This window comes from Anabrus simplex, chromosome 1 (genome assembly GCF_040414725.1).
Source record: "Anabrus simplex isolate iqAnaSimp1 chromosome 1, ASM4041472v1, whole genome shotgun sequence".
In the NCBI taxonomy this organism is placed as follows: Eukaryota; Metazoa; Arthropoda; class Insecta; order Orthoptera; family Tettigoniidae; genus Anabrus; species Anabrus simplex.
In genome coordinates, this window is record NC_090265.1 from 641,387,916 (window position 1) to 641,407,298 (window position 19,383).

The window sequence follows — 19,383 nt, forward strand, 5'->3', positions numbered from 1 at the left end:
AAGGCTTTGACAAAGTAAGTGCAGACATGGTTAAAACTGCTGGAATTCGTGGACTTTAGTGGCTATTTAGGGTAATAAACACCATCAGGAAAGAAGGTAAAATCCCAGTTGATTGGGCAACGGGTATTATAGTTCCTCCTCTTCAAAAAGGGAAGTAGATGAAAATGTGGCAATTAGAGAGGAAATACATTCCTGTCTCATGGATGTAATTTGATAGAAAAGTTATTGAAAAGCGTTTAAGAGCCATTATTGGACTTCAGCTTAAGGAGGAATAGGATGGGTTTAATAGTAAGAGGATGACAACAGACCTCACTGTTTGTTAGGATAATTATGGGACTGAGAGAAAGGAAGAGATATCATCTTTGTCTTCCTGGATAGCCTAGGACCCCCTGTGGGTGGGGGGATGCAGACGAAGAATACACCCATGGTATCCCCTGCCTGTTGTGAGAAGCAACTAAAAGGGGCGACCAAGGGATGTTTGCCTTTGAACCATGAAACTACTTTTGATTAGTAACATCACGTGGGGAACACCATGGGTCGCCTTTACTTGTGAGTAGTGCCAATATATTAGGTATACAATAGGTTTGTGATTCATAGCAGCAGTGGGTGTGGACTGTGGGTTTCCAGTACCCGTGAGTCGTACCCATGTGAACAACACCACGGGTCTGGGTGTAGCCTGTGAGTTGTACCACTATATGAGCGACACTGTGGGTCTGCGTTGCCTGTGATTGGTGCCTACTATGTGAGGAACACCACGGGAATACCAGTGCCTGTGATTAGTACACCTAGGTGAGGAACCTCATCGGTTTGCGTTGGCTGTGAGTGGCGCCATTGTGTGAGAAATACCATAGGTCTGCGTTACCTGTATGAGGTACAATACTTGTGAGTAGTACCATAATGTTTGGAACACCGTGAGTTTACGCTACCTTTGATTAGTACCACAGCTTGAGAAATACCATGGTTCTCCTTTACTAGCGATAAGTGCCATTATGCAGGATCGTTGACATAGATATTGGCCCATTTAGACAAGCATCATCGATTCAGGATTGGGCTTTGGAAGCAATCCCTTGGTCAGTAATATTGTTTCTGGGAATGTGAGGCATTGCGCGTCTTATCCACTGATTGTTTTAAATTCATATTCATCAGTTCATTCCTCATCATCACGTTTTGAATTCTGGTCAGTGGATGATTTTATTATTATTTTAAAATTGTAATCACATTTCGTCTCATTTTGTACCATAGGGGCCGATGACCTAGATGTTAGGCCCCTCTAAACAACAAGCATCATCAGATAGCCTAGGTACAAACTATGGGAATGTCTAATAAAGAAAATAAAGTGTAACAAGGCAGTGCACTGTCTCCTCTGCTGTTAATCTCTGTAAAGGATGAAATCATGAAGAGAATGAAATAACAGAATAACTGCATGGATTTTACAGCATTCACTTTTGCAGATAATGTGGTGATTTGGGGAAGCACTGAAGAAGGAGAGTAACAGAAGTGAGACATCTGGACCTACTGGTAGAAAGCCATCTCCTGTAGAGTTCGGCCATAAAAATAGCTTCAGGGGGCCTACTTCTTACCAACAACAACCTATAGCCTTAAAACATTTACAATTAATAGCAGACCCCAAGATGCAGATTTAAGTTTTGTAGTGTAGTATTCCTGAAATAAAGAAGAGACAAGATCCTAAACGAAGTGATCTGTCAAGAGATTCCAGTGAAACCACCATCCTGTGAAAACATAGTCATATCAAGGTTGAAATAATTTTGACATATAAAGAATGAACCAAAATTGAAAAAAATGTAGAAGACAAGAGACCTAGGGGCTGATGAAGGAAAAATTGGTGCTCCCAAATAAAGCAGGACCTGGAAGTCCAAGAAGAAGATGAAATGTGCCTGTAAAGACAGAGATGAAGAGTGCTCTTACACTGTACCTGGAGATGCTTGAATGATGATGATGATGATGACTGCAATGTCATCAACACATCTGAGCATGCTCACTTTCTCCACTAGGATTCTTACACCTGCACCTGTAGTTTCTTTTACTTCATTACAAAGCATTCAGTATAAATTAATGTAGGTCACATGAGATGTAGACCTTTTTGTTCTTTTACTTTTAAATTCAGTTTTTAGAGATCTTCATAATTCAGTGTGTGCATTTATGTTTGGTTCCCATTAAAAAAGTATGTCTAGTCATGGAATGCTTTCATTATTAATTTTATATTTCTTTTAGATCAGAAATGAAATTTGATTCTGGAACTGGATGGCCATCGTTTTATGCTGCAATAAACAATAGTGTGGAAGAACATGAGGATTTAAGCCATGGAATGAAGCGAGTGGAAGTTAAATGCAGCAAGGTAAGAGAAAAGCTTTTTGTTTACATCTGGTCCAAGATTATTAAAAATTATTTCGTGTTTTCTTTTAAATAGTTGTGACTTCCAAGAAATATGGAATTTTGAAACCATATTAACTTCATTTTAACTGTGTCAACCTGGGTCCAATATCTGGCTACCCAGGCTCTGTCTCACAAGTCAGGACAAAGGGTGAGTATAGAGGGGTAACACTTTTCTAAAAAGCCTTGGTCCAGCTGGTCTGGCTATTCGTACCTTGTAAGGGCCCCTTTCCTGGGTTCAGGAGAAGACAGTCAACTGTTTGGACATCAGAGGATGACTTACTGTCCCAATGGCAGACAAAGGAGGAGCAGTATCTTCATGTAGCAGCATCTGTACTTCAGTGAAGTGGTGTCTGTACTATAGAGGAATGCCTTATTCAACACCTGGTATTAAATGTACCTGCTGCCTTGCAGATGAAGTACGGGACTATGAAAGGCTAAGAGAGTTCACCCCAACAGAAAACGTTGTGGTAGGTCTGTTGATGAATTTGACCATAAAATAGCACCTATTCGTGTATTAACTTGTATAATCTCATTAAAAAAACTATTTAAAATATGATGCTGGAAGGATCTGCCTTACTTGATTCATCTGGCGTACAAGCTTCAAAGATTGTTCCTAAGTAATTTTCCTTATGTACATCATCACCCCGTCTACACTGTAACTTAGAAAAACACACACCTTTTACATGTGGCCCATGGTCTGTCCATGTGACTTTACCCAAACTGAGCCTCAAAATTTATCAGTGCAACAACACTCTTCCCTATTTTACTTGGTTTAGTAATCACATGCATTGCACCACAGTGCTACCATACTGGGCTCACTGATTGCTCTAACACCTCACAGACTTTTATGAATAATAATAATAATAATGATGATGATGATGATGATGATGATGATGATGATGATGATGATGATGATAAAGAAAACCTACAACCTGTTTTCGAGTCACTGACCGGGTCAGGGATGGGATGAATGAAGACCCCATCTTGCAGCGAGGACAGGAATTGTGCCGGTTGCCGAAGCCTGTCACACTCCTCTGGGGCAACGATTGATGACTGACAGATGAAATGAAATGATATTGGAGAGTGTTGCTGGAAGGAAAGATGACAGAGAAAACTGGAGTACCTGGAGAAAACTCTGTCCCACCCTGCTTTGTCCCGCACAAATCTCACAAGGAGTGAACCATGGAACCCAGCGGTGGGAGGCCGATGTGCTGTCACCTGAGCCACGGAGGATAATAATAATAATAATAATAATAATATTTTTTTACGTGGGATAATGGGAAATCTTTCATGAGACACTTGCGAGGGTTCACACTCCACATGCATGTGAGATTTCTACTCACTAAAACCCACACACCCTTTTCCCCACGACGTATATATCCGCCCCGGAACTGCTCTCGCATTACTTCAGAGCGGTGTTGTGCTTGTAATTTCTCAGGTATCTTCTTCGTTTATTTCTCCTTTACTGCTGTTCGCGAGCATTAAAATCCCTCTTTTTCTGACGCAGGATGCCTTCTACATATACTGCTACCTCATCCCAAGATTCTTGGTTTCGTAGCATCACCTGCACAATAGTTTCTAGAGTCAATTCTCCTTGCATAGCTTCTAAACATCTTCTCTGGGTTGACCAATGATAACATACAAAAAATGTGTGAAGTACATCGTCAACATCATTGCAATAAATACACGCCGGATCACTCGCTCCACCTACTCTGTGTAGAAATTTCCAGAAGTATCCGTGACCTGTCCCGAGGTAAAAGTTAACCTCACCATGAGCTTGTGCAACCCAATCAGCTAAACATGATATCAGCTGCTTAGTCCATTTTCCTCGAGGATCTTCCTACGATCTTTGCTGCCATCATTGCATTTGTTGCCTATAAGCTAGCTCCTTAGCACCCTTCTTTCCGAGCTCCCCTTGAGTGTACTGCAGCTATCCTTTGCCAGTATTTTTCAAACATCAGAGATTCAGCCCAGACTTCAGCACCATACACAAGTGTCGAGTGAACTACTGACATCAGAAGTCGTCGTTTGCTAGACTTCAGACCTTTAATGTTGCTCATTAATCTACTCAGTGCAATCGTTGTTTTTACTGCCTTATCCACCACCCATTTGATATGATCCCAAAATGTAAGTTTGGTATCAAGTGTCACACTGAGGTACTTTATACTTCTAGATGTTTCGATTACTGTTTGTCCAATATACATCGGAATAACAGTCGTGATCCTTTTTCTTGTCAAGAGAACTATCTCTGTTTTATGATCTGCCAGCTGTAATCTGTGATTTCCCATCCAATCTTTCACCAGTTGTATCACTTTTAGCTTAAACTGATCCTGCTCCAAATTTTGAGCTACTATTTAAACAGCTATATCATCAGCATAGCCCATTAGCATCGTGTCTTCTGGCATCTCTAATCTCAACAATCCATCATAAAAAATGTTCCACAGGTTTGGGCCAAGGATGGACCCTTGTGCTGCACCAGCTGTGAGCTGTTTCACTCTCTGCCCATCTTCTGTGTGATATACTAGAGTACGATCTCTCAAATAATTTCTCATTATGTGCATGGGATACTCTGGTAGTTTGAAAGTTTCTTAAAGCGCTTCCAACATGTCATTCAATCTCACCAAGTGAAAGCGTTCTTGACATCCAGAGTCACAAGAAGTGTTACTTTTCGAGAATGATGATTACCCATTTGTGCACTTTTCGCTGTATTCAACACTTCCCACACTGCATTGATTGTTGAATGTCCTCATCGAAAACCATATTGATGATCAGAGACTTCCCCAACTAGTTGTACTGCTGAAAGTATTCTTGGTTGCAGAAGTTTCTCTAATCCTTTCCCAGCAGTATCCAGCATACATAAAGGCCTGTAGCCCCCAGATTTCGCTTTGCTTATTAAAACTAGCTGAGCTGTTTTCCAGCGAACACTAAATACCCCCGATAGCAGGCAGTTATTGTACATTTTCAGCAGCAGATGTGGGCAGAAATCTGCTATCAGCTTTAGTATCTCTGCTGGAATACCATCTGGTCCTGAGGCCTTTTCATTTCTAAGGGAGTTAATCGCTCTCATCAATTCTTCTAGTGTAAAAAGTGGTACATCATCTATGAAGTCATTATCATTATCATCATCAGACCTCTCAGGATGGTCTGGGAATAATGTATCTACAATATCCTTCATTGCATTTGGGTCCATGATCAAATTCAAGAAACTTCCAAGTTTCTTCATAACGACCTTGTATCCTAAACCCCATAGGTCGTCATCCAACCATTTTCCTTTTTGACTTTACTCTTTTTAATAGCATTTCTCAGTTTTTCTTCACCAACTTATACTCAGCTGTGAGTGAGGTGTCTTCTTGGCTGACTCATGCTCTCTGTGCCCTCTGTCTAAGTTGCAGACGTCTTCTCTGGTCGGCAATTTCTTTGATCCGTCGATACACTGAACGCTTCCTCTTTTGTAATGTATTATGAGTCATGGACAAATCACATGCTCTCCAGATAAGCTGCATGGTGAGTTCAACACATTTCTCAGCTGCTTCTTTCTCTTTATAACAACAACTTTGTTCTGTTATGCTATCCATTTCATTTCTTAAGTCAGCAAGAAATTTCTCTCTGTACATACTTTCTATATTCCACCATGTTGGTTTATACGATGTAGTATTCATCTGTGGAGTTTTAGGAAGGACATGAAAAATAATGTACTGGTGATCACTTCCCGTGTATTCTTCAATCTGCAAGAGACAGTTCTCATGGTTGGTCTGTATTGAAGCTGACTATAAGCAAATTATCACAAAATAATTTATTCTATCGTACCACCTATGGCATGTATTGAATAGAATAAATTATTTTGTGATAATTTGCTTATTCTTCAATCACCTGCCAGTCATTGATTTTCGACACGATGTCCTCAGATACAAAAGTCACGTCCGGTATAGTTCCCCTACAACCCAGTCGTCAAAAGGTTGGCACATTTCCAATATTAGTAACCATCAAACCCAATCTAACGGCCATCTCCATAGTTCGGCGCCCTCTGGAGTCATACTGTAACATACCCCATTCTAGTGCTCAGGCACTGAAATCACCAGCAACGATTAAACTGTTGTCAAACCCTTGTAAGACATCCTCTAGGCCATCCAGCTTAGCCTGAAAATAAAATACTGACTCATTTGGAGTAAAATAACAGCTCACGAAAGAATATTTACCAGTTTGGACCCAAACAAAACTGTCTCTGCATCCTTAGTTTGATACTGGGCATTTACCCAAATCTGGTATTCAAATTGCAGCTCTCCCAAAATTATCCACAAACCATCCTGGGTGGTCCCTGTCCTGATAATGTTCACTAAGAAGAAACATGTCTACTCCTATCTCAAAGGTCATCTGCGTCAAAAGATCATTGGCAGTTCGACTCCTGTGCATGTTTGCCTGAATAACCTGCATCATTTACCACTAGTTTTAACCTTTTTGAGAGCTTCACAAAATACTGTGCAGGCTCCTAAGCCAAGAACATGACTTTGATTAGCTTCGTCAACGTTAATGTCTGTACAAATTATGTATCTTGGATTTGCTTTTCAACCTACCACCCTATGCCCGGCTTCTCTGCACTTAAAACAAAGTTTGCTTCTATCTGCACCTTTGCAGTTTCGTGCATGATGCCCATATGAAAGACATCGAAAGCAGCGAGGTACCATGATCCTTTTTCGAATTCTACAATTTAACCATCCTATTTTAATTTTACCGATTTCCAAAAGTTTCTGAGCCTCCTTATCTTCTATCTCAACAATAGCAAGTTTTTATCCTCTGCTGTTTGGATTATTAATTGAGACTTTCAGTTCTCCTTTGAAATTCTGAAGATCCTGTCTTACAGCTTCCTCTACATCTAAAGCAGTGGTGATACTGTCCATGTCCTGAATTTCCAAGGTAGTATGGGGGTCAAAGTCTTCACATTGCCATCCGTTCCCAGGACATCTCTCAAAGATTGATTAAAATTGTCCCTGTTCTCCTTTTGTGTGGCTTTATTAAACTTGAGAAGAATTGTCCCCTGTGAGTTTTAAGAATAGATCAAATGCTCACACCGCTGTCTTCTGGTTTTATTTTACTCCGAATACCCTTCAAAACATTTGCAAAGGTCTTGCCATTTGCTGGTTTGATAAGAACAGCATCTGAACGATCCCTTGGTTTTAAATGGGTCCATTCATGCTGGTTTTTCCCACTATCAATGACTTCCATTCTGCCACCCCATCTATTAAAGGTTGAATATCTTTATCCTCCTTCATTTCACTCATCTTGTTTTCTTGCAGACAACCTTTACCCATTTCTGCTTATCTTTCTCCTCCCCGTTTGTCACTAAGGGTGTCGCAGGCAATTCATTCATTTCTACAGTTGTTTGTTCCTGTTTTAGATTTTCCCTAGCTCTCTTCCAGGATGTCCTGCATGCCACTCCAGCATTGAGAGCTTCCTCCAATTTTCGTAAGCCATTCTGAATTTCCATCTTAAGATTCGTAAGTGGAATAGCCAGAATGCCTTTCACCAATGTCTTAGCGATCCCAGGATGTTCTTCCTTCTTACGCTATTCGTCCATTATCATTTCCTCACTCCTCCTCCCATTAGGTACTTGCATCATATCCTGTGTTCCAAAGTTGACACATTCAACTACTGTACGTTTCCACTGCTATTCTGACATAAGAGAGAGAATTCTACTGGATCTCTCTGAACTTCTGCCTCCGTCTTCATGCAAGAAAGGAATCTAACTGGCCGTGACTGAGCCACGGCAGCGGGAGATCCTGTCCCTGTCTTTGATGTCGCATGTTCTTTGAAAGCAACTTATAACCTATAATCCTGATTGATCAAACACTTATCTGCAATTAATTTCTCTACAATTCAATGAAATTATTTGATAAAGCTGTAAATCAATACTGCAGGTATTAGAAAAATATTCTAGCTCAGCTTCTAGTGGGAGCTTCCTCCAATTTTTGTAAGCCATTTTGAATTATTTCCATCTTAAGATGATAATAATAATAATAATAATAATAATAATAATAATAATAATAATAATAATAATAATAATAATAATAATAATAATAATAATAAATTCCCAAAAGGGGAGAATAAATTGGCTGGAGGAAACAACAGGAGACCTGAATGTATTGAACATCAGTGAAGACATCATGAAAAATTGCCAAGTCTTCAGGACCTCGGTAAATAAACACATATTTGTGGTCAAAACTAGCAGCAGGACTGGTACAAAGTGGTCAGAAGAATGGAAGAGGCAACATGGTGAGTTCATGAAGAGATTTTAGAAGAATAGGAAGGCGAAAGTCATCAAGCCAATGAACAAGTTCCAACGCGCTCTATGAATGGGCATAACGAAACAAGAAATAATAATAATAATAATAATAATAATAATAATAATAATAATAATAATAATAATAATAATAATAATAATAATAATAATAATAATAAAGTCCTTTGTATAATAGACTAGAGTGGCCCTATGCAGGCCATTCAATGTAAAAAATAAATAAATAAATAAATAAATAAATAAATAAATAAATAAATAAATAAATAAATAAATAAATAAATAAATAAATAAATAAATAAATAAATAAATAAATAAATCCATATAAATAAAATCGTAATGACCATGTTTCTGTACATTGCCTATTTTGGTGAAATATCCATACAGTTATCCATTTCAGGTGTTAATAATGACCATCGCACATTTTTTAGCTTTGGTGTCTGTCTGTCTGTCTGTCTATTTGTCTGTTTGTCTATAACTTGAACACTACTGGATATATTTCTACCAAACTTTGTATTTAGAATTTGCCTGTCCTTGGGTAGGTTTTAGGGCAAATATTGTTTCTAAATCCCTGAACTGGCTGGGGGTTTATATGAAACCGAGATTTTACACTCCCACAAAATATACACAACCAAACTTAATGAAAATCTACCTGTCTTAACGGAAATCAATTTCTAAACTTTTTTTCTCATATGCATCATTTTGATACGAGGATTAATAAGGGAGATATCATTAACAGGCCATTTTTCGGTACAAGTCCCACCGGACTTAACTCAAAAGCGGGTGTGTGTAAAGCGCATTTCTTATAACTTGAAAATTACTGAAGATATTTCAACCAAATTTTGTATTTAGCATCCACCCCAAAGGTAGGTTTTAAGGTCCATACCATTTCAAATTCCCAGAATGGACTGGGGGTTTATAGGGAAACAAAACAGTGATTTTACTCTCCCACAATACATACAAGACCAACATGACTGGAAATCGACCAACCTTGATTGAAACCAATTTCTAAAACTTTTTTTTTGTCATGTGAATTTTTTCAACAGGAGGATTTATAAGGGAGATATCATGAACGGTCTTTTTAGGAGGCTAAGTGCAGCGGACATAGCCCAAAAGGTGTTGTACATGGAGTACATTCCTTATCTATCTATATAAATAAAATTGTAATGACCATGTGTCTGTGCATTGACTATTTTCGTGAAATTTTCGTACAGATATCCCTTTAAGGGGTAATAATGACCATCTGCATATTTTTTAGCTAATGTTTCCTGAAAGTCCTAAATTTTACCCCCATTACCCAAAATCAAGATTGTGGAACAATCTGACAGACGAGCCAGAAAATTGAAATTAGGCCAAATTATAAGTTTTAGCCTGTAACCGACGGAAAACTTCCAAGATCTTTAAATTTTTCACTTTTTATCCCAGAAGAATATTGAAATATAGAGGCAATTTTAATGATGGTGCAGACCTTTGTTTCAAGGTATTTTGATGCTAAACGGTAAGTCGTATCACAAAACAGATGGCACAATTTCCATTAAATTTGGAGTGATCTACAACAGGTCCTATGATGTTTCGTCGTATCTCTTTTTCTTATATGTTAGATTTGTCTCTATTTCTCGATTATACCTACATTTTGCTCTTTGTACACGTATAATTCGTTGTTCGAATCACTTATATAAAAGATAGAATCATCTAATTCAACACGAACATTGGCTCACCCAGTATCCTAATGTGAGCCAAATTCTATGTTTGTAGCTGTCACATAAGTACCCAAAAGTAGTGCACTGTGAGAAAACCTTACCCAAATTTCACCCTATTCAATGTTTCTAAAGCCAAATTCTATGTTTGTAGCTGTTACATAAGTACCCAAAAGTAGTGCACTGTGAGAAAACCTTACCCAAATTTCACTCTATTCAATGTTTCTAACTCAATTTTACCCACAAATAGTTGAGACAGGAGAAAATATCTTAAAACCAGCCATTTAGACCGCTAAATGAGGCATCTTATAGTACAATCCATTTGTCGCTATGACGTATCGTTTAACAGCAGTTAACCTGTAAATGAAGATTTGCAGTATTTTAAACATGCATATACTTCGTATATCGATCTATATATTACTCTCCACAACGACTTTGACTGGCAGTAGGAACAGGATCCTTCTCCAACTCCTTTGTAACTAGCATTAGTCAAGAGGGACTACCATTGTAATTAATAATTCCCTTCTCGATTTGACTGGCAGAAGTCAAGGGAACATGCAATTTTGTTCAAAACTTGCCTAACCGATTGTGTTTGGGAGTAGGCAAGTGTGCCCGCAATTATAAACAAATGTACCCATTTAAAATGTGACTGGCATTAGACATAGTGGTCTTGCCATTATAATGGAAACTCTCCAACTCGGTGTGACTGTCATTAAGAAAATGGGACTGGGCAAGTTGGCCGTGCGGTTAGGGGCGCGCGGCTGTGAGCTTGCATCCAGGAGATAGTGGGTTTGAACCCCACTGTCGGCAGCCCTGAAGATGCTTTTCCGTGGTTTCCCATTTTCACACCAGGCAAATGCTGGGGCTATACCTTAATTAAGGCCGCGGCCGCTTCCTTCGAACTCCTAGGCCTTTCCTATCCCTTCATCGCCATAAAACCTATCTGTGTCAGTGCGACGTAAAACCACTAGCAAAAAAAGATAAATGGGCCTGTCATTATAATGATAACAGCACAACTCAATTTTGACAGGCAGTAGGGAAGGTGCCTGCTATTATAATAAAAACTTCTCAACTGTAATCTGTCTGGAAGTAGAAAAGGGCCTGCAGTTGTAACGAAAACTCCCCAAATTGACTGTGACTGCGCAGTAGGTAATGGGGCCTCTCATTATAACGAAAACTTACCTACTCGATTGTGAATGGCAGTAGGCAAGTGAGCCTGCCGTTATCATCACAACTCCGTAACTCGCACTTTACATTGGAAACAACATATGGGAACCTCCCCCTGCTGTTTCTGGATAACGCTAAGGGACGTGCAATTTAAAAAAATCTTATTCACTGCATGTACAGTAATTTACTTTGATATCCATATACATGACATTCATTGATATTGAAAAGGCATATGACAGTGTCCCTAGGACGAAAGTTTGGGACAGTCTGGTGCAAAAAGGAATTGGACAGGGATTAATAAAAATGATCATGGCATTGTATAAGGAATGTTGTAGTTGCGTGCAAACACAAGTTGGCAGGACAAGTTGGTTCAAAATAACTAGTGGGCTGAGACAGGGAAGTGTTCTATCACCAATCCTGTTTACAATAGTAATGGATGACATCATGAGAACAGCAAAAGCAGCATATGGAGGAAGAGAAATGAACATGATGTTATTTGCAGATGATATTGTGATTTGGGGAGAAAACGACAGGAAGGTTCAAGAACAGTTGAATGTGGTGAATGGGAAGATTGAAGAATGTGGATTGAAAATAAGTGTAGAAAAGAGTAAAACTCTTGTTATGACTAGAGGGGAGAAAGAAGGGAAAGGTCAGATTAGACTTGCAGACAAGCTCCTGGAAGTAGTGGAAACGTTTAAATACCTGGGGAGTGAATTAATGGAGAATGCTCGACTGGATGCTGAGATTAGTAAAAGGATTCAAGCTGGAAGTTGTTTCTATCATAGTGTAAGAAATATGTTATGGGACAAAGATGTGCTAATGGAAGCAAAGGATACTATGTACAAGATGTATTACGTACCCATAACAACTTATGGAGCAGAAACTTGGACAATGACAAAGAAGGATGAGAGTCGAATACAGGCAGCCGAAATGAAATTCTTGAGGAGTATGATACAGAAGAGTAGAAGAGACAAAATAAAGAATGAGAAAATCCGGGAAGAAATTGGAGTGGAAAAAATGAATGATAGAATAGAGAAGAGCCGACTAAGATGGTTTGGGCACATAAAGCGAATGAGCGACGATAGAATGCCAAAAAGGGTGATGGAAATGCAAATCCAAGGAAGGAGAGGCCGTGGACGACCACGATTGAGATGGAAGGATACCATCCAACGCAGCATTATAGAAAGAAACCTGGACTGGGACACAGTGTTGGAGGAGGAGTGGTGGAACGACTGAAGAAAGTGGAGAGGAACCATATTTGCCCCTACCCGGCTACAGCTGGATAAAGGGAAATGATGATGATGATGATGCATATACAATGTAGAATGCCGTAGCGAAGCATGGGTACATTTGCTAGTAAATAAATAAATATACTTAGCATTGCACTAAAACAGCAAAAGACATATTATGTCCCAATACTGACATATGCTTCAGAAACTTGGAAGAGAGAAGAGCAGAATCCAAGCTAGTGAGATGAAATTTTTGAGAAGTAGAATAGGAGTATCAAAAATGAATAACCGGGTGAGTTGGCTGTGCGATTAGGAACACGCAGCTGTGAGCTCGCATCCGGGAGATAGTGGATTCGAACCCCACTGTCGGCAGCCCTGAAGATGGTTTTCCGTGGTTTCCCATTTTCACACCAGGCAAATGCTGGGGCTGTACCTTAATTAAGGCCATGGCCGCTTCCTTCCCATTCCTAGGCCTTTCCTGTCCCATCGTCGCCATAAGACTCATCTGGGTCGGTGCGACAAAAAACAAATAGCAGAAATGAATAAGATAAAACATGAGAAGGTTAGAGAACTAGTTCAAGGGGAACCATTGCATGAGGATAGAGGAATCAAGGTTTAGATGGTATAGACACATCTGCAGAATTGAGAATACTTACCATAATGCATAAGATGGGAGTGGAAGGCAGGAGACCAGGAGGAAGACCAAGGGACAGATGACTGAAAAGAGTGGAGGAGTAAGTAAAGAAAATAGGGGACAACTGGACCAGTGGTCGTGGTGATGATTGTTTTAAGAGGAAGTACAACTAAGCAAACATCCTCTATTAACACTAATCAGAGGGAAGAAATGGAAGAGGTCTGACACTTAATGAAGAAATTCACAGGGCATGAAACTGGAAGACTCCCTCTGCCTCGATAACCAGTACCACTGGAGTCAGAAAAAACAAGAGTAAACCAAGGGAGGTTGGATAGGATAGATGAAAATGAGGAGCCTGGCACAAGTAAGTGGAAGCAATACCAGGACTCAGCTAAAGTGGATATGGGAGCCATTTTGGTTGTTTTTACAACAGGAAGGGGATACTGTGGGTGTTATTCTACTTCCCCCACTCACAGGGGGCAACAATTGGATCAAACTGACGACAGACAGATGGTGGGAAAGTGGAAGATGATGAAAGACCTGGTTAGTGGCTGGAAGCTCTGCAGAATGATAATGATTAACTTCATTTTTAAAGTTTTTCAACAATCAGGTCATGTACAGTATGACATGTACACTATACCAACTTATTACGTATCACAAACATCTTTATTATTTCAGCATTCAGTTTTGCAAGCCTCTGTGAATCATTTAACTGCTGTTTCACACTTCTTACCTTTAAAACTGAGTCCCACTTGATTCCAACAAGGGGCAGAGAAGTTCATTATTAACTACAAGCCATTTCAAAGTTATGAAAGAAAAAAAAAAAAAATGTACAGTCAACCGCACAAAAATTGGTATCACAGAAGATGATTTTCTTTCTAAAGCCTCTTGTTTGAAATAGGGTGAACATATTGTGCAAGTGGTAGGATTTCACGTATCCGGCCTCTGGTTATTCACAGTTTATGAATATCCTTTTGAGTATGTATAAAATCTAATATTTCTTTGCTGGCTAATTTTTGTGCAGTTGAATGTACATTATAATGGCTACAAGGTCTTAATGGCTTAATGTACAAAGACAAATAATCCATGTACTCACACATGACGCACATATATTATTTTGAAACTCTTCAAAGATAAGTTTCAAATGTATGCATTATCTGAAGAAATATGTCTAATTAAAGTGAAATTAAAAATTAAAATATGTGCTCTTTGTTTTTATTAGTGTGGAGCTCATCTCGGACATGTTTTTAAAGATGGACCAAAACCAACAGGTCTGCGCTATTGTATCAACAGTGTCTGCCTAGAATTCATTCCAAATGAAGAGGTTTAAAAGCAGGAATTTATTACAACTTTGTATAAAATGTGTAAGAGAGAAAATTGAATTGAAAATATAGAGCTCAGATAGAAATGTTTAATGTAAAGATGTAACTTCTTCATTGTACTAAATTCAAACAATAAAGTGTTAAAACTTGGATATTATTGAAAATCTTTCTTATCCCAAGTATTTCTAGGGTTGTTGGAAGCACCCCAGCTGATTTTAGTTTTCGATTGAGGTTTTAAAGAAGGAAACCTTTCCTGTTACCACATGATTTTTCAGGGAATAATGCCAACCTGAGATCAACTGAGATTCCAATCTCGGTTATCTAAGTGAAGAGATAGTAAGTAATTGTGCTAATAACAAAATTAAAATATTATTCATAGCCATAAAAATCCCTTTATTCATAAGGCCTTCTATCCAAAGAGCCAAATTGACAAATGGATTCAAATCCATAATAATGAATAATTATTAAAATACTTGAAGTAGACTTTCACCTGATTAGTCGTGTCGAGTTGGGAAACACAAGTTGTACCTACAGAGCCGCTGAAATGTCCCTATGTTTTGTCTACTATGTTATATTTTTCCCTATTTTGAATTTTATTACCAGTTAGTTTGTTCATGGGCATAAAGTATTGGTTGTACACTCTAAAATAGCCCCTAATCCTGATTTCAAATGACCTGACCCTAATACACTGGTGGAAAAAAATATCCAAACACCATGAAATAAATAATGTAGAATACAGAAATTTTGGCAATATATTTGTCGACGTAACATATTTAATTGATTAAAGGTACAAGACTACAGGTTAATATCCACGCGAGAGAAGTCATCGCAAATGTGCCGTGCTGGTCCATTAGTAACCGGTATAATTGCCTGACTGTTGAATGGAGGCATGCAAACTTACATGCACTGTGTCATACAGGTGCCGGATGTCAGCTTGTGGTATGGATTTCCATCCCTGTTGCACTTGGTTGGTCAGTACAGGGACGGTTAATGCCAGTTGTGAATGATACTGGAGTTGTTGTCCAATGATATCCCATACATGCTCGATTGGAGACAGTTCGGGGGATCGAGCAGGCCAAGGCAACATGTTGACACTCTGTAGAGTACGTTGGGTTACAATAGCAGCACGGGGGCAAGCATTATTCTGTTGGAAAACACCCCCGGGAATGCTGTTCATGAATGGCAGCACAACAGGTCGAATCACCAGACAGACGAACACATCTGCAGTTAGGGTGCATGGGATAACCACGAGAGTGCTACTGCTCTCATAGGAAATTGCTCCCCAGACCAGAACTTCCAGTGTAGGTCCAGTGTGTCGATACCGTAGACAGGTGGAATTCAGGTGATCACCTGGCTTCCTTCTAACCAACACATGACCATCACTGGCACCAAGGCAGAGCTAGCTTTCATAATTTAAAATTAAAAACTTCATCTTTGGTCCGTATTGAAAGGAGATTAACATACAGTAGAGGAAAGTGTAATTGATCCACCTTTTTTCAATACAAAGTATGTTGTTAATAGAATCACAACATTTTTATTTCATCAGAAAACACAATGGACCTCCACTCCATCCTCCAATGAGCTCTCGCTTGGCACTACTGAAGTTGCAGATGGCAGTGGTTTGGGATAAGTGGAATACACACCGCAGGGCATCTGGCATGGAGCTGTCCTTCAAGTAACCAATTTCGAACAGTTCATTGCATGGTGCCAACTGCCACTCAAATTACTGCTGCAGATGCAGTCTGCTGGCCATAGCCATGCACCGAATACATCGATCCTCCCTCTCGTTGGTGCCAATGGGATGTCCGGAGCCCGGTCTACTTGTGAGTGTACCTTCTCGTGGCCACTGCTGCCAGCACGCATGCACAGTGGAGACATTCCTACCATGTCATTCTGCAATAGCGCGAAAGGAAAACCCACCTTAACGTAGCCCTATTATACGGTCTCGTTCAACCGCAGTGAGCTGTTGATACTGGCCTCTTTGTTGCCATAAAGGCATTTTTGACCCACTCACAGTCACTCTGTCCAATCTCACAAGTAACTAATGCTCTTGAACAGTACAACCTCATATTTAAACAAGCATGATGAGCAACATCATGGGATCGCTGTTAGCACCATGCTAATGCGATTTGCAGGAAATTTCAATCTACGCCCTTCAGATGTATAAACACATCTACCAACGTTTGTTAATTAGCACAACCCCTTCTGGTGTTAGAACATTTTTTTCTGCCAGTGTATATTAACATGGTTAAGATTAATGCACATTATGAGCTCTTAAAAAAAAAACTGGGGGTATGATTAGCTCAGTGGCTTAGCAGCTGGCTTTCCTCCTGGAAGGTTGGGGTTTTAAGTTCAGTCAATCCTAGGTTGAGATTTTTATCTTATCAATGAATTGTTAAAAATTACATAAATAATTACCCTAGCCTAAGCGTAGGCCTACATAAAATTAAATTCACATGTCCATATACGACTTTGCACAAATTATTTGCGGTCATGCCATCTGCATCTATTTTAACCATCTCCAGCAAGCATTATATCAGTATTACATAATCTGACTAAAATACACCAATTCTTGGCCCCTATATGACTTTGGCTACCTGTACAGTTAGGTAAATACAGTATTTAAGTCTACTCAGAATAATCTTGACTATACTCATTAATTTAGTGTGTTGCATTTCCAAACCAGCACAAACTTTTGAATTCAGAAAAAAGTGTCTGAGCCAGTTTAACAGTACGTTCCATGGAATTGAAACAGAAATTATGTTTTAAAGCCTCCTGAGAGATCAATCCAGATGAACCTGGGTAGACATACTACAGTCTTTCAAGCTGAAATGATAGCTATCACAACATGTCTTGAAGAAAATCTGAAAATGAACTATAGGAAAAAGAACATTTTCATTTTTACGGACAGCCAAGCAGCCATTAAGGCACTAGAGGCAGTCCGGATAATATCCAGAATTGTCTGGTTTTGGTACTCACTTCTCCTGAAGCTTTCAAAGTACAACATTGTCAAAATAATATGGGTACCACGGCATGCAGGTATAGAAGGAGATCAAAAGGCAGATAAATTGGCCAGCAAAGGGGCAGAAACACATTTTGTAGGCCCAGAACCTGTATGCGGGATTTCCTATGGACAAGCCCCATACTACAGGGTTAAAAATTAGATGGATGGCTTTTCCGGCGTTTGCTCTATTAACCAGCGTTTCGTCTTAGGTCTGACACTAGACTCTTCAGAGTGGGATGTGTCAGACCCTACCCACTGACGCTGGGGTGTATGCAGGTGAACTTATCAGAAGCTTATTTATGAAGCACAGTCTGATAACTGCATACGGGAGATAAAACTCCACAATGGAAATATGCCCGCCTAGCAATTCCAAATGGAAATTATAAGTTCCCATGAAGGGAATTAGATTCTTTTCCACCAATAGAGCATATCAAAAATTAGATGGATGGCTTTTCCGGCGTTTGCTCTATTAACCAGCGTTTCGTCTTAGGTCTGACACTAGACTCTTCAGAGTGGGATGTGTCAGACCCTACCCACTGACGCTGGGGTGTATGCAGGTGAACTTATCAGAAGCTTATTTATGAAGCACAGTCTGGTTCCATTTGGAATTACTACAGGGTTATTCTAAATGATTGTCGGGGTTATAAAAATTCATAACTCACAGTGCAATTGACGTAGGAATATGAATCTTGTTTTATTGTGTACTGTAACTCATAAAGTTATTTTGACATACATAGTACATTACAAATGCTTGATATGTGTGCCTTGTGTCACTCTACACACATCTACTCGATAGTCCATCTCTTCCAACACATGAGTCGACATGGCAGCGGTGATGCTTTCGAAGGCGGGTTGGATGCGCTGCTTCACTTCCTGAATACCCACCGGTAGACGGGAACAAATACGTGATCTTTAACATATCCCCACAGGAAGAAATCACATGGTGTAAGATCTGGTGAATGCGGTGGAAAGGGTAAGAGCATCAGATCACCTTCCGTTCCGTGTCCCATCCATCGTTGTGGAAGTTCTTGGTTTAAAAATGCTCTAACCTCCCTCTGGAAATAAGGTGGTGCACCAACCTGTTGCAGCACGTAATCATCCCTGTCGTCACTCAACTGGGGTAACAGCCATTCTGTGAGCATGTCCAGGTAAGTCAGCCCTGTTACTGTCTGTTCATTGAAGAAGAACGGGCCATAGACCTTCGTGTTTGAAACGGCACAGAAAACATTCACCTTAGGAGAGTCTCGCACATGTTCCACATAACAGTGGGGGTTCATTGCACCCCAAATGCGAACGTTTTGTTTGTTTACCTTTCCACTTACATGAAAAGTAGCTTCATCACTGAAAACTACTCTGTCAAGAAAACCATCATCTTCTTCAATCCGTTCCTGCAGTGCCATGCAAAAGTTGAGACGTAGGGCTTTGTCATTAACTGTTAGAGCTTGACGCAATTGTAGGCGATATGGCTTTACCTTTAGGCGCCTTCGTAACACACGCCATACTGTGGTTTGAGGAACTTGCAGTTCCCTGCTACATCTCGTAGTTGATTTCTTAGGACTACTGAGATAAACGCCTGTAATCCGATTCACATCCGCTTCTGACACAGTGGGACGCCCACTACTTTTCCCTTTGCACAAACAACCTGTA

The 19,383-nt window shown here is 39.7% G+C and overlaps 1 protein-coding gene and 1 pseudogene across 1 annotated transcript in view; one reads left to right on the forward strand and one right to left on the reverse strand.

Annotated features, from left to right (window-relative positions):
• LOC136884710 (peptide methionine sulfoxide reductase MsrB) overlaps positions 1-14,877 on the forward strand; it is a 57,653-nt gene extending 42,776 nt beyond the window's left edge. The window contains exons 6-7 of the mRNA XM_068229682.1: positions 2,233-2,356; positions 14,633-14,877. Coding sequence (XP_068085783.1) covers positions 2,233-2,356; positions 14,633-14,740 — 232 coding nt within the window. The 3' untranslated portion in view covers positions 14,741-14,877. The remainder of the gene's footprint in view (positions 1-2,232; positions 2,357-14,632) is intronic.
• A 3,600-nt stretch (positions 14,878-18,477) lies between these two features.
• LOC137502705 (uncharacterized) lies at positions 18,478-19,136 on the reverse strand (annotated as a pseudogene).
• Between the last annotated feature and the right edge of the window lie 247 nt (positions 19,137-19,383).